Source organism: Cladophialophora yegresii, assembly GCF_000585515.1.
Source record: "Cladophialophora yegresii CBS 114405 chromosome Unknown aczIN-supercont1.3, whole genome shotgun sequence".
NCBI classification, from domain to species: domain Eukaryota; kingdom Fungi; phylum Ascomycota; class Eurotiomycetes; order Chaetothyriales; family Herpotrichiellaceae; genus Cladophialophora; species Cladophialophora yegresii.
The window spans coordinates 4,008,453-4,022,567 of NW_006913047.1; the positions used below are offsets into that span (position 1 = coordinate 4,008,453).

Sequence of the window (14,115 nt, forward strand, 5' to 3'; positions counted from 1 at the left end):
GAGATATGTATCAGTAAAGTTACAGGATATATATTACTAAGGTTACGGGGTGTGTACCAGCGAGGTTGCGGGATGTAGGGATTCTTGTTGTGGAGTGTATTCAGCCTCAGACGGTGTTGCTCGCAGATTGATCGCCTCGACAAAGACGATCCTGGACGACCTGCTCGCTTCTCTATCGAAGGTCGTAACACGGCAGACAAGTCTGTAATGGATAAACTTGATTCTCGCCGATATGTAATCATATGAGGAGTCCGGCACTCGACCGAGAATTCCCCTTCGTAGCGCCTTAACCTCATATATCGACCACGGGACTTTTAAGTGGAGTCTCCGAGTAGCGGACACTCGGGATCAAGAATAGATTACCCAATGTACGAGCTCAGATTTGACGGGACTTTACAATAGCTCAGGAGGGCGTGATTGAACACAAGTAGTAAAGGCCAAGCACCTCCTGGAGACCTCGCACTAGTGACGTATGTAGAACAGCGGCTCTGTCGAAGTAGGTAATTCACCCGTTTCGACTGTCATTGCTATATACATATATACGGGGACTGATGCAGCTCTCCTCTCATCCTCCGTCCACCTGGATACTCTATTTCTGAAGCATCGAATTTGCCGTAATATCTTCAGGGTCGTCTGCCACCATGTCGACCCCCCGTGTCCTACTCCTAGGAGGCCACGGCAAAGTGGCCCTGTTCCTCCAACCCCTCCTCCTGGCGAAGAAATGGCACGTCACCTCCGTGGTCCGCAACGCCGAGCACGAAGCCGAGATTTTGGCGTTGGGCAAAGACAAGCCCGGCACGATCGACGTCCTGGTCGACAGTCTCGACGACGTCAAGGAAGTGAGTCACGCCACGAAAGTGCTCGACAAGGTCAAGCCGGACATTGTCGTCTTCAGTGCCGGTGCTGGGGGCAAGGGCGGGCCAGCGCGCACCAGGGCCATCGACGAGGTCGCTGCCAAGTGCTACATTTCTGCGTCGCTGGCGATGCCGAGCGTCAAGAAGTTTCTTCTGGTGTCGTATATCGCTGTGAGTGACGATTGTTGAGTTGTTGAGTTCCGCGCTGTGTTCACCGCCCCACGCCTACACGTTTACCATAGACAGTCCAAGCTGTACGTGGTATGCTGATCAAACGCAGTCACGCAATGGATACCCGCCCTGGTGGACCGACGAGGACAAGAAGGCGGCAGACAAGGTGAACCAAGAGATCCTGCCGCATTACTTCAAGGCCAAGGTCGAGGCAGATGAACATCTCGAGGCGCTTACGAAGAAGCGACGGGACAGCGGCGACAAGGACTTCCAAGCCATCAATCTCCGGCCGGGGAGCTTGACGGACGCTCCTGGGACCGGCAGGGTCAAGCTAGGCAAGACGTCGTCTAGAGGAAGTCAGTGACATCTCAGTCCTCGTTCCATCATTGGACTGCTTGGTGAAGACCAGCAGATTTGGTCATTGCGCGCCATGCTGACACACACCAACAGGTGTTCCTAGAGAAGACGTCGCTCGAGTCGCGGCTGCGCTGTTGGAACGAAACGACACGCGCGGATGGTTCGATTTGCTCGAAGGTGACGATCCGATTGAAGAGGCGGTGGAGAACGTTGTCCGAAGTAACCATGACGGTCTCGAAGGGGAAGATATCCAGCGCATCTGGGCGAGGCCTACCTAAGGTACTGTATACGCTCCTACCAAAGTCTGTCAAGTTGTTCACGGGTACAACGACAGAGATAGGGACATGGCACTCCATATACACGCGACTTCTGCTGTTCCGTGTGTGGTCTACGGCGTACAGCAGGAGCTACAGCTACAGCTCGAAATCGGCTTGGTTCTAATCAATTGACCACAGTCGCTGTATTGGAAGCGCGCGTCCTGCCCCGTTGTCTCGAGGCCATCACAGCTATATCCTCTCGATGTGTGGCCGATCATGACTTGTCTCTCGCAATCGAGATATCTACTACCGACGGATGCAGTGGTTCGAATGCAAGTCGGATGATACTGCATTCCCAGTTGCCTAGGCAGCCCAATTCTTGACCAAGGGAGGCTTTATACCTAGGACGCTGTTGTCGTGGCGCGTCGACAAAGAGACTGATCCCTACTCGCATCGTCATATAGGCTCAATACCATTGAATCCTACGAACCTACGCAAAGCTAGGTGACTTCGGAAAGCTTCCCAAAAGTCATGGTAGAGGTTCCTTGCCAGAACAGATCACGTCCCCGGCCAATTGCATGTACAATGCAGGCAGGACTGGCTGGGGTTCGCAAAGGGACGGCTAGGCAATCTGAGAGCCGTCGACGCATACCACGTAGTCATACATAATTAATGTCGCTCGTAGAGTTTCTGGGTGCACCTCTGCCTTGCAACGTGAATGTGCGTATGTACCCACCGGTACTCTAGTCAGCACTAAGACCAGCGGACATTGAGTAAACCGACCTTCCTGGGTCTTTTTGCGCAACAAGCGTCGGTAAGCTTTCAATCGAGACGGACGGTGTTAGTGTCCCCACAACAAGCACAGCTGCGTACCTTCCACTGCCTCGCCTGATATGCTTGACGACCCAGGGCGCAAGGTCGCAACCCGGGTACGTGGCGCGAAAAGCATAATGAGAGATAGCAATAGCCATCCGATTTCTGCAATTCGCAAGGAAAAGCTGAGAGCGTGTTCTTGATTACCAACTCGCCGGCAAACCTCAATCAGTCGCCGTAGTTCTTGAGCAATCCCTTCAGCATTCGCTTGGCTCCAGACGCGTAACCACCGCCAAAGATAGCGAAATGGTTGAGATGGTGATACTAGACGCACGGTCAGTTCCAACAGTGCCATAACACTACCTCCGATCCTCCACCGAATGACCAGGATGGGAACTCACGCTCTCATACAGCGCCACTCTATCCTCATATTCCGCTGCCGGCTCCGTCTTGGGAACAATAGCATGGTACTCCTTCCAGAACGGGCCACTAAACCCGCCAAACATGTTCATGATGCCAAAATCGAACTCATGGTGTGCATAACATGATGAGGGGTCAAAGACGACGTCCTCCACGGGACCAGGTTCGTCAGGCGAGGTGTCGCCACCTCGACCGACGAAGAAGCCCTTGGATTTATTACCCGACCACAGATCCCCGTGCACGATGGCTGGTTTGATGCCCTCTTTGCCGCCGAGGTGCCCGTCCCCAAGCAGTCTGGGGACCACTTCGTTGACGGTGCGCTCGACAAGCGTGCGCAGCTCGGGGTCCCCACCGTTCGTCTTCTCACCTCGCTCGAGGATGGCGAGGAGTCTCCTCTGGCTGAAGAACTCGGCCCACGAGGACGTGAAGGTGTTGTCCTGAGGCGTGTCCCCGCAGCACGTCGTGACGGGGAATCCGAATTGAGGCGAGTCGAATCCCTCCGGTATGGGTGCCGGCGTGGTGTGTAGCTTGGCGAGTTTCTCAGCGAGGGACATACCGCTCCCTGTTCCAGCACGAGCGCCAGCTTTTGTCCTCGACGATGAGGCGCTGAGGTCCAAGAACTCCGTGGCAAGGAAGTATCCGCCGTTGTTTTCGAGGCTGCCCCAGGCGAAGGACTGCGGGCAGAGGCTCGGTACTGCCCCGTGCATAGCGTTCAGAGAAGCATGTTCGCCTTGAAACATCACCTTCGCGCCCGATGACTGCGACTGCTTGACGAATATCGACGTGGTGGGCGTTGTGATGCGGAATGTCGACGCAAAGCCTGAGCCGCCGTGGGTGGAGATCTTGGACGAGGATGCGTTCAGGTTGAGGGCACGCAGGATTGCTGGGTCAATGGATGGGGACATTGTGAGCAGTAGCGCTTACTGCGGCGAATGGTATTACAGTCGGCTATAGAGCAAGAAGAGGTCACTCCAACCCAGCTCAATAGCGAGAGACTCGAAATGAACTTCAGATGAACCGCAAATGACGTCGTTCAAGAAACCGCAAGCTCGGGATATTGTTCACCGACGAGGCCATGGCATCTGTGGGCGGCAGCCTTGCAGATTTACTCGGAAGCTACCTAGACTTCAAGGTGAAGACGTCTGCTTAGCCTGCACGGTATTGGGGTATGCGGTGTTCGGCGTCTCGGTCGCTCGCATCGGACGAAGGATTCAAGGCTCTTCTGTCGCCAATACCATGTCTACAGAGCACCGTGTTCCCAATCACCAAAACCCGGGTCACGTTGGACGGTATCATCCATCAACAACGCCGTCGCTATGCATCATCGACTACAGCGCAGCATTTCCACAATCCGACTCCAGGTCATGTCCTACCTCCGTCCTGTGCCTGTGCTCGCACCTTTTGGCTTCACCTTTCCTTCAGCATCACTATTGACGCCACTTGCTGTTCCACTGTCGGCGCCCCCACCAGCACCGCGTTTCTTCTGCCGTAGCGTCTGTCCTTGACCTTTAAAGTGCGGTTTGACTTCATCTCCACCAACAAGCTCGCCATTCTCATCTTTCTTCCGAAGAGGCTTCAATTCGTACCCGAAGAAGAGCATTCCGGGTGGCAGACGCAGAGGTTGCGGCCCGTTCGTTTTCCTCGCAGGCGGCGGTGCATTATTCGTTGACGTCCCGGCCAAAGGCGTTGAGGGATTTGGTGTTGGTGCTTTGGAGCTCTTTTTCGAGCTGAGCTTGTGGCCCTCCGTGAGGAAATGTGAAGAGACGGCGCGGGCACCTGCTTCTGCCGAGTTCGACGACGGGGCTATGCTTGCATAGTTGATCGACTGCGCCATTGTGCCTTGAAAATGCACCGGTCCCCCGCGCGGTCTTCCAACGCCACTTCTCGGTGTGCTTGTTCCGCTTGTTCGCTCTGGAGGTACGTATCCCACCGGGGTTGCGAATTCGACTTCAAGATCTGTTTCCATCGTTACGATAGAATGCGATTCTGTGTCTGGCTTGATATCCAGCACCGCAATGTCGTAGGTCTGATCATTGTATTCGAAGGAAAAGATGTCGCCTTTGGTCAGGCAGGAGAAGTTGCGGAATGCATTTTCTAGCACCGCTCGGGGATCTGAGATGTCGAGAAATGCTGGGGACTGTGGCTGCAACTTGATGAGCTTTCCTGGCGGCAGGTCGGTGGACTTGATCTGAAGAAGATCGCCCGGTTCAAGCTCCAGGGTCCTCATCAACTGTTCCCTCGATGTCAGCACATGGCTCCATGCTCACCGAAAATGCCGTGCATACCCATTGTGGTAGATATATTCTGCCTTCCTCTGCTATGAACTCAAGAACACCAGCGTGTGTACTCTTCCCAGCAGCCCCATTTATCAACTCGAACACCATCGGATATGTAATGTGCAATCTCGTCAACTTGTCCAGGGCTGAGGGTGGCATGAAGACTTTTCCGCCGAAGTTGACATGATTCCTATCAGGCCCAGCCATCATGACAACTGGATAGCAGCGATAGTACTCGTCGAAGCGGCCCATGGACCGCCCAACAGTAGGGGCACCTCGAAGGAAAGATGGGTAGCCCATCATGTCGCCCTGATAGTAAGCCTGCAGCAATTAGACACAGGGTACTGCGCCGTTCAAGAGCGACTCACCATGGCGACGGCGGCCGACGATTTGATCGTAGAGCGTTGCCAAAGAGTTTGAGGACCGAGAGGTCTATGTCTCGCGATTTAGGTCCGATGCGGGGTGTTGTTCGCTGCCTCAGAAGTGGTGGCGCTCTGGAACAAGATTGCCGCAGGAGAGAGGCAAAGTAGTCACAGAAGAGCGGAGGCGATGGAGGGTTGGTGTGCGTAGGCAGGTGAGTAAAGTGAGGAGAGTTACTCTCAGTGACAGGGACGACGCGAGATGTACCGCAGGCGTTTGAAGCAGGCAGCATGAGCCTGTGACGCAACCTTGGGGTTCGGAGAAAGTTATGGATGCACAACTACTACAACACTTCTGGGCTCACCACGTTCACCACGGGCAAACACACAAGTATTCACGAAGCTCGCCTTGTCGCAGTGATGATTCTCTAGCTTCCACGGCTCACGTCAAAGCCTTTCACCTTCCCTGCGACCGCACCGATGGCCTACAACGCACCGCGGAACAAACGCGCCGCCGAGGACTATGTCCGCACCCATGACCCAGACGACTACAGCCAACCCACGAAGAAACCGCGCTTTGACGTGCGTAACCCTTCCGCCCTCGCGCCCGACGCGCTCGAAGATGACGCCGTGCTGCAAGCCGACGTCATCGGCGCTCGCGGTCAACAGGTCAAGCGCGGCGCCGTGAATATTGACGGCTACGATTCCGACTCAGACAATGACAATTTTAATGCGCGGGCCGATAGGAAAGCCAAGGCGAAGGAAAACGCGGAGAAGGAGAAGTCCAGAGACGAAGAGGAGAATGATATGTTCGCGGATCTCGATGAGGATTTCAAGGACGGTGACGACTCAGAAGGTGACGTCGGACGAAGGGGCGGACAGAAGAAGGCTGTACGCTTCATCGACGCCGATGAAATAGAGGGCCAAATCCAGAGTTCGAAAAGTGGTGGTCACGTTTCGGCCGACTTTTCTCTGAGCGGGCGAGGAAAGGGTAAAGGCAGAGAGCAGGACAATGACCGTGAAAGCAGTAGCGAGAGTGAGGTGGACGATGAGACCCGAGCAGACACTGGCGATCTAGACCCTGAACTAGGCGCCGGAAGCAAAAAGAACCGCGCCCCGAAGCTCGATGCTTTCAACATGCGTGCAGAGCAGGAGGAAGGCCGGTTCGACGATCAAGGAAACTACGTCCGCAAAGCAGCAGATCCCGATGCCATCCATGACATATGGCTGGAGGGAACGTCCAAAAAGGATATGAAGAAAGCAAAAGAGGCCGCTGAAAAGCGCGAGGAGGAGCGAAGAAAGCGTGATTTCGCAGACGAACTGAAGTCCACAGGAGACGTGCTGGCCGAGCTGATCCCTCTGCTGAACCGTGGCGAAACGATCATTGAAGCTCTGGCTCGACTTGGAAAAGGCAAGGACAAGAAAGCCAAGTGGCTGAACAAGAACAAGCACAAGAAGCAGAATGGAGCTTCTGACGAGGATGATGCTGCGGATCAGCTTCGAAAGCAGAAGGTTGAGACTATTACTGGTGCAGCTGATTTTCTTCTCACCAAAGGCCAAGCTGAAGTCTACGACGACGAACGAGAAATGCTCATGCGACAATACCGGAGAGAAACCGGGAACGACTGGATTGATCCCCCGCAGGCCGATGACGACGATGCTCATGATCCTGATGCTAAGGTACAAATGTGGGAGTTTCGATGGACCGACGCTCGCGACGGCGGCGCAATCAACGGCCCGTATGACAGCCATACTATGAGACAATGGAATGATGCTGGCTATTTTGGCGAGGCTGTCGAGTTCCGCAAGAAAGACAGCGGTGGTGGCTGGACCAGAGTGGCCGAGTTCGCCTGAGGTTGATGATGATGATGTCGTCTGATATTCCGAATAATCGACTTCCTAAGCATGGAATATTTCCGTATCCATTCGACCGTCTTCGCCCTCCTGGGCAGCAACCAGCGTATGTTGGAATGTCATGACGCGCCAGTTGAGCTCTCGTCGCCAGAAGAGACCATAACCCAGCCTGTTCTTGCCAGGTTCGGCAGAGAGTCCACCACTGCCATACATGCGTCGGGCAAAAACACATGCCCGGAATCTGGAATGGATCATAGCCATTGCACAGCAAACACAGGGTTCATGAGTGAGGTAGATATCGAGCCCACTGCAGAGATAGCCTTCACCGCGAGGGCCTGTCCGTTTCTCCGGTAACGCATCGATGCTGCAGTTTTCGAGCACAATATTACCCAGTCCAGCGCTGAGATCACGAAGAGGTTCGTCTTCCTCCTCATAGTGAGTTTCGATGAGCGTGAGAGACTGGCCGGATGGAGTCTCGGTGCAGGTATCCTTGAACTTCAGGTGTCCTCCGGCATTGATGCGTCGACGTAGTTCTTTGTTTGCAACCATGGCAATGACACGCATGACGGCATGCCACTCAGGTTTGCCTTCTCCTTGATCGGCCGTTGGAGACTGCGGGAGCTCTCCATCAGCAGACCACCAGCGAGCATCGCCTGCAACGGCTACGACGGCTCCAGTTTCTGGGTCGACAACAACAGCACCGACTCCTCTTCCATGGCCATGTTCTTTAGATTGCCCAGCAGCCGCCAACGCAAGCTCCATGTACCTGTCGGTGGCAGGGACCTCCAGCAGAGCACGAGTGCGACGGAGATGATGAAGCGGCGGGCAATCCTGAATGACCTGTGCGGCAGGATTGTAGATTGCTGGCCAATAGCGCTCACTCCAGAGGGCAGCCTGTTCAGCACTCAATGGTGCATGGCGAGGAACCACAGCGTCGAAGCAGCGAGGGAGGCCTTCAACATCGATATGCGGCTCAAAAATGGCTTTGATATCCTCCCACGGCACCACGGTGTTCGGTACCAGCACAAATGTGGTTTGCAGTCCCCTCGCATCGTAATCACGCCGCCATGTCAAGTCCTCGGGCAGATGAGTCAGAGTGCATACGCGACGGAAATGGCCGAAGGACGGATGCTTGCCCCCAGAGGGAATGATGGGTTTGACAATGCTAACACTTTGCGTCAGTCCTGCTTTGGCCCCTCACACTTGGGGGACCGTACCTGAGAGCTTTGCTTGTCAACTTGGCAGGGATCTCGACGACGAACGCTCGAACTGGGTAAACGAGGTCAGCGTTAGTCAGATGCAGATTGCGAGGCCTTTATCATACCGAAGACTTCCTCCGAGCGAGTCTCATGAACGGTCTTCAGAGGCTCGAGGAAGCATGCTGAGACTTTTTCAATCTCAGCCATGGTTTCGGGCAAGTGAGCGTCGAATGCATCGTAGAATGCAGAAAGTCTTCCTCCAGAGAAGGCGAGAAAGAGAAATGAAGTGGAAACTCCAACGCAGTTGCCTTTGTTTGAAGAGTGATTCAAGTCTATTGAAAGTAGTTGCACCTGCCGTAGGGCAAACCGGCCATCTAGGAAGTGAGCAATTGAGTGAAGACCAACCGGCTCGTAACTGCTCCTGGCTGTTCGAAAGGGCCTCCTTGTAAGAAAGATATCAACCGCCGAAATGTGCCATGGAAAAAAGGAATCCTATATAAAAGGTAAAGAGGAGAAGAAGACGATGTGCTCACGGTCCGGGCATTGTTGTTGCTCAAGGTCGAGTCAATGTCAATTGTGAAAAGGCAGTGAGAGTAAATTCAAGTGACTGACCCGCGCAGTGGGTCGGAGTAAGAATTTCCCGGCAATCCTGCTCAAGTGAGCCTCGTCTGAGAGTTGATTCATTTCATACAGCAGACACTGTTATCCTGCACATTAATTCTGGCATATGAGCGATGTGTTTCCAATCGAAAGAGAACTCGCCCGTAGGCGCGTATCAAAGGAACGGAACCTGATACTGCTTGCGGACCTCTACTATGGACACGAACAGCTAATTAGTCGTTCACCTTGGCGTTCGCGTGGAAAACATGGCTGTTGCAATCTACGGCCACAATGTCCATCAAGTTTGTGTCATCGTAGGTGCTCCAGTCCCCACTGACCTGAAGGGGTTGAAGCCACAATCGCAAGTTCTTCGCCACAGCCGCATCGACCATCCGGTAAAGGGTTGGCAAGTAGCTAGCCCACCATCATTCGGTCAGTCGCAGCCTCCTCAATATCTGCTTCCAACAGGCTGAAGACCTGTTGACGCAGATAGACAGGGTTGCACATCTTTTCCCGCCGCTGAATCGCCACGGTGGAAGGTCACATAGACAGACAGGCGTACAGTTCTCGGACATTCGTAAAGTTGGGCCACCTGTCAAACCAGTGAGCAGCACTCGGCCAACAATGCTGCCTTGTCTTGCCGGTCATTCTGCAACCCGAGTCCTGCTTCATAGAGAGGTAGGTCCGCGCGTGATCTGGGTATTTCGATGTGATGCCATGGGTACCACCAGTTTCCGTCGTCTGCAGCGTCGTACTCTTATCCCGGCTGCCATACCTATCCCGCTACAGGAAGCCACACCATGCGATCGATATCCCGTTTCGTTCTCGATGAAGATAATGAAAGATGCACGAGTACATCCCTCGCTTGTTTAGCAAGGGCAGGGAAAGACTGGCATGCGATTCGGGTGCGACCACAGTAGCACATTGACAGCTGCTGGGAGTCCGGAATTTCGCGTCCGGATGGTGAAGGGCCAGGTTTTGCTCCAAGAAACACCCTTTGTAGCCCAATACCATCAACTCCTCCCAATTGCCACCCCTTCGACGTTGCACTCTGATATCCTCCGGGATCGAATTTCGCGGCGGAGATGTGAAAGGCCAGGTGTCGGTCCAAGGAACACTGAACAGTGATTGTGCTGTGTAGCTCAACACCAGCAACCCTTCCCTGGTGAACCCCCCTTGATATCGCGCCCCTGACCTCCACGAGGGCCTAGCGGGCTTCAGTGCACTGCCCTAATTCCTGATGCTGTTCGCAGCGTTGCGCGGCAGCGCCGTCGTGCCGGGAACTTCGCGGCGGGAATATGACGGGCCAGGTTTCGTTCCGAGGAATAATGGTTGTAGCCCAATACCAACCCCTTGACTTCGTCCGGGGTGTAACAGACTTCACTGCATCGCCCCAAGTCCCTGACGGTATATGCATGTGCAGCATTGAGCAACCCTCGCATCAAGTCTCCAACCTCAGCGTCAACACCAACAAACTCACAATCGCGGCAATAGTCAGTGCCGTGACCGCCACGACCACGTTCCCGCTCGTCACGAATCTCTTCATAGCCAGCCCATCACCGCCCACCTCCGTAAAGAACTGGCGATTCCCCTGCTGTCTCCGATAGGCACTAACCAGGAGCAAGCTGAACGCGTACGCGGCGAAGAGGGCGCCGATCGAATAAAACTCCGACGTGAAGATCTTGAGCACGACGAGCGAGAACGAGAGTTGCGAGAGCGCGGTGCGCACGTAGGCGCCTTCAAAGGTGCGTTGGGCGGCGCGGATCTCGACGAGTTCGGCGTCGGTCAGGTCGACGCTGCGGGCGCGGTGCATGCGCAGGCGGAAGCGGTCTTCGGGGTGGCGGGAGCTGAACATCGTGGGAACGACAGTCGGTGTCACTGTCACTGTCACTGTCACATCACAAGGCCGGCTCGATCATTGTGTCGCCTTGTGGTAATTTGAATACATACTGCCTTTCACGGTGGAGGGGACGACACCGCCCGCAAACGCACCCGCGCCGGTCCCCATGGACCCAGAAATCACGTCATTTGCAGTTTCCAGATTGTCGAATACAAGTAACTCGGGTTTAACTAATAGTATGTACTTTATACCTTCATCACATCTGCATTCTATATCCTACCAGGTGATGGCTGTCATGCGTGATTTCATGTCTTTGCGACGTCCTTGGTGTAAGAGGTATCACGGTCTAAGAGGTATCTCGACCTCTCATTCTGACCCTCCAGAGTCGAGATCAATCAAAGCATCGCTCAGAATGCGCAAGATGTGGCAGAACTCCATCACGTTGTATCGCGTCCCATTTTCCTCCAACAGATACACGTAGTCGAGCAGGATCCGTCGTGCGGACGCGTATCCGCCGCGCTGCACGACCCCGGAAAACGAAATCGGTCCCCCCACGCGGATGAAGTCTCTCGCCCGGCAGATCGCTGAGCATAACAGCACATCGGTTTCTGGTCCGTTGGTATCAGTAGTGTAGCTGCCGAACCCCTCCTGCGCCACAAGATTCCAGTCCACATTGTCCAGGAGCTCGAACGGCTCGGTGTACGTTTCCCGAAGAGCACCGTCTGTGTCGTCTTGGGGCATGACGAAGACGTACAGGCCAAGCACCAGCGCCGCATGTACGAGAGCGATTTCCGCTTCGTAGGACGTCCCATCTATGGGTCGACGTTTGGACATGACGGAGAAGGTCTGTGCAGCGTGAACGCATGCTCGCCGTGCGGCACTGGTCTGAGACCACGTTGCGATGGCGTCCAGCGCGGTTTTGGCGCTCTCTGCTCCTTCCCTCCCGGAGGCAAGTTCAAAGAGACCAAGGTCTGCGGTCATGGAGATGTTCAAGTGGTGCCAGAAGGCTTCGCAGTTCGGGTTGATAGACCCCATTGTCTGGCCATACGTCCTCCATATCTTTAACAGAAATGGGACGATAGAGGCAGCGTGCTCATCGTGGGCAAAGACATCGGCTGGGATCAGAAGGCCTGAAGCATCCGACGTCAAGGATGTGTGCCGGTGTTTTGCTTCGGCGATGCGTACCCAAATGGTGGAAAACAGACCAAAGAATCCTAGCGTGTTGGCATCCGGCGGTGCAGGGAGAACTGCGGTTTCCAGCTGCGGTGTCATCCAGGGCATCACTGTCGCAGCGCCGGCATTGACGAGCTGGCTCCATCGCTTCGCTGTCGGCGCTTGAAACAGCTCGTTCTTGCAGGGAAAGTAGAAGTGTAGGGCCTCGGTCCGTATGATCGGGTTGTGGTCGTCCAGAGCGGAGAAGAAGGAGTCCGACATGATCAAGCATACAATCAATCTCTTGACTGACTCGATCTTCGTCCACGCTTTCCACTTTGCTGTGTCGTCCTCCGGATTATCAAAGATGTCTGACGAGAGCTCTTGGCCTTCTTGAGGAAAGAACAGCCCGTGCCGTTGCGCGACGTGGATGGTCTCGCTGTGGAGAAGGCGAGAGTGCTCTGCTAGAGCTTGCTTGGGGCTGATGCAGGCGACAGTGAGTAGCAGGGTGGCAGCCGCCAACGCAGTCAACAACTCCCCGAGTTGACCCCCGTGCCGTGAGCTCAGGACCAGGTCTCGCCTGCACCGTTCAATAGCATCCACCAATTGCGCGCTCACAAATCTTTTCGCTCGCACAGAGTCCAGGAGCGTCAGTCCCATCAGGCACATGGGAAAGAGAAGACTGCTCGACGTCTGCTTGGCCGCAAAGGTTGGCTCGTGGATGAATGGCATCAAATGGTGGAATCGCCGGAAGTAAATGTCCAAGCTGATATCCAAGATCTGTGTCGACGGAAATTTGGCAGATCCGCAGCTGTCGACACTCGTATTCTCACCTGCACTGCTATTATTGCTGATTGCGGCGTTGCCATTCGACTTTCGCCCTGAACGAGGCTGCGAATAAAGAGGCGCACAATCTTCCATCAGCCTTACCCTCCTAGCTTCGTCCAACCCCCATCTTGATTCTCCTCTCCGGGACGGAGTTCGTGATGAAAGGCTTTCTTCGTCCGCTGCTTCCATCGGCTGTGAGAATATGTTGTCTTCCGGATAAGAAGAGACATTGCCCCAGAGAGTCTGGATCAAGCGCCGCGGCGTCTGCTTCTTCATCGGCCATAAGCTCGCAATCTTTGCATACCTTTCGTCCGATATATCGCCGGTGGGCGGTGAACGGACGAGTAGTCCAGAATATGAAGATGAAAGACCCAGAGTCGAGCCACCTGGGATGCTCCCGAACTCAAACTCGGGCAGGTCATCCCAGATATTATTCAGGCCCAGCGACAAGCCAGGAGGCTCTAACCAGCTCTGAACTGCGTCGAATGGGCCTGTGACTCTACGGTCAACAGGAACGCTGGAGTCAGGTGGATATGTGACCGCTTGCAGTGTCGGGCCACTGTATCGAGCCTGAGTAGTTGCGCCTTCCTGATGTTGAGAGCCTTCGCCAGAGAGTGGTGTCTGCATCAAGCTTGCCGACGGCACAGCGTAAGGCGATGGTGCGTCTACGGCTTTCCTCCCCGCTGGCGCACCTTCGTGCAGGCCAGACGCCGCAGCCGGTAAGGCGCTTCGTTGTCCGTTATCAGAATGATGATTTCGAACATGTCGCATCAAGACGTCACTCCGGCCGTATTCGCGACCACAATAAGTGCATTTGAACGGCTTCTCCCCAGTATGAGCCCGCTGGTGGCGGTTGAGATGCTCAGCCTTGAGAAACCTCCTCTCACAAAACAGACACTTCTTATTGCGCACCCCTTTCGAGGGCATCTTGCAGTGCCCCTAGTCGCCGCGACATGGCATCAGGATTCAGGAAGGCTGCTCCGGTTTGGTCCAAAGGTGTGGCAGGATAGTTTAGCAATTCACGCCGACGAGGCCAGACCTGTCCCGAGGATACGGAGAACTGTGGAGCTGTTTCGGCGGCCATACAGAGCCCGTGGTGCCTGTCCGTGTCCGAGTACATAGCTCGTAGCTGGGG

At 54.8% G+C, this 14,115-nt stretch overlaps 7 protein-coding genes across 7 annotated transcripts; 2 read left to right on the forward strand and 5 right to left on the reverse strand.

Annotated features, from left to right (window-relative positions):
• Positions 1 to 641: 641 nt before the first annotated feature.
• Positions 642 to 1,660, forward strand: A1O7_05200 (uncharacterized protein; the record flags this gene model as incomplete). Its single annotated transcript, XM_007759210.1, has 3 exons — positions 642 to 1,025; positions 1,135 to 1,381; positions 1,476 to 1,660. The coding sequence occupies 3 exons, from the start codon at positions 642 to 644 to the stop codon at positions 1,658 to 1,660; spliced, it is 816 nt and encodes a 271-aa protein (XP_007757400.1).
• A 1,020-nt stretch (positions 1,661 to 2,680) lies between these two features.
• Positions 2,681 to 3,777, reverse strand: A1O7_05201 (serine/threonine protein kinase; the record flags this gene model as incomplete). Its single annotated transcript, XM_007759211.1, has 2 exons — positions 2,681 to 2,776; positions 2,854 to 3,777. 2 exons carry the CDS (start codon positions 3,775 to 3,777, stop codon positions 2,681 to 2,683), a joined length of 1,020 nt encoding a protein of 339 aa, XP_007757401.1.
• Positions 3,778 to 4,241: 464 nt separating this feature from the next.
• A1O7_05202 (uncharacterized protein) lies at positions 4,242 to 5,451 on the reverse strand (the record flags this gene model as incomplete). Its single annotated transcript, XM_007759212.1, has 2 exons — positions 4,242 to 5,102; positions 5,158 to 5,451. 2 exons carry the CDS (start codon positions 5,449 to 5,451, stop codon positions 4,242 to 4,244), a joined length of 1,155 nt encoding a protein of 384 aa, XP_007757402.1.
• A 536-nt stretch (positions 5,452 to 5,987) lies between these two features.
• Positions 5,988 to 7,361, forward strand: A1O7_05203 (uncharacterized protein; the record flags this gene model as incomplete). Its single annotated transcript, XM_007759213.1, has 1 exon — positions 5,988 to 7,361. The coding sequence occupies one exon, from the start codon at positions 5,988 to 5,990 to the stop codon at positions 7,359 to 7,361; it is 1,374 nt and encodes a 457-aa protein (XP_007757403.1).
• A 45-nt stretch (positions 7,362 to 7,406) lies between these two features.
• On the reverse strand, positions 7,407 to 8,767 carry A1O7_05204 (uncharacterized protein; the record flags this gene model as incomplete). Its single annotated transcript, XM_007759214.1, has 3 exons — positions 7,407 to 8,526; positions 8,579 to 8,630; positions 8,686 to 8,767. 3 exons carry the CDS (start codon positions 8,765 to 8,767, stop codon positions 7,407 to 7,409), a joined length of 1,254 nt encoding a protein of 417 aa, XP_007757404.1.
• Positions 8,768 to 10,601: 1,834 nt separating this feature from the next.
• On the reverse strand, positions 10,602 to 11,015 carry A1O7_05205 (uncharacterized protein; the record flags this gene model as incomplete). Its single annotated transcript, XM_007759215.1, has 1 exon — positions 10,602 to 11,015. One exon carries the CDS (start codon positions 11,013 to 11,015, stop codon positions 10,602 to 10,604), a length of 414 nt encoding a protein of 137 aa, XP_007757405.1.
• A 351-nt stretch (positions 11,016 to 11,366) lies between these two features.
• A1O7_05206 (uncharacterized protein) lies at positions 11,367 to 13,907 on the reverse strand (the record flags this gene model as incomplete). Its single annotated transcript, XM_007759216.1, has 1 exon — positions 11,367 to 13,907. One exon carries the CDS (start codon positions 13,905 to 13,907, stop codon positions 11,367 to 11,369), a length of 2,541 nt encoding a protein of 846 aa, XP_007757406.1.
• Positions 13,908 to 14,115: the final 208 nt, after the last annotated feature.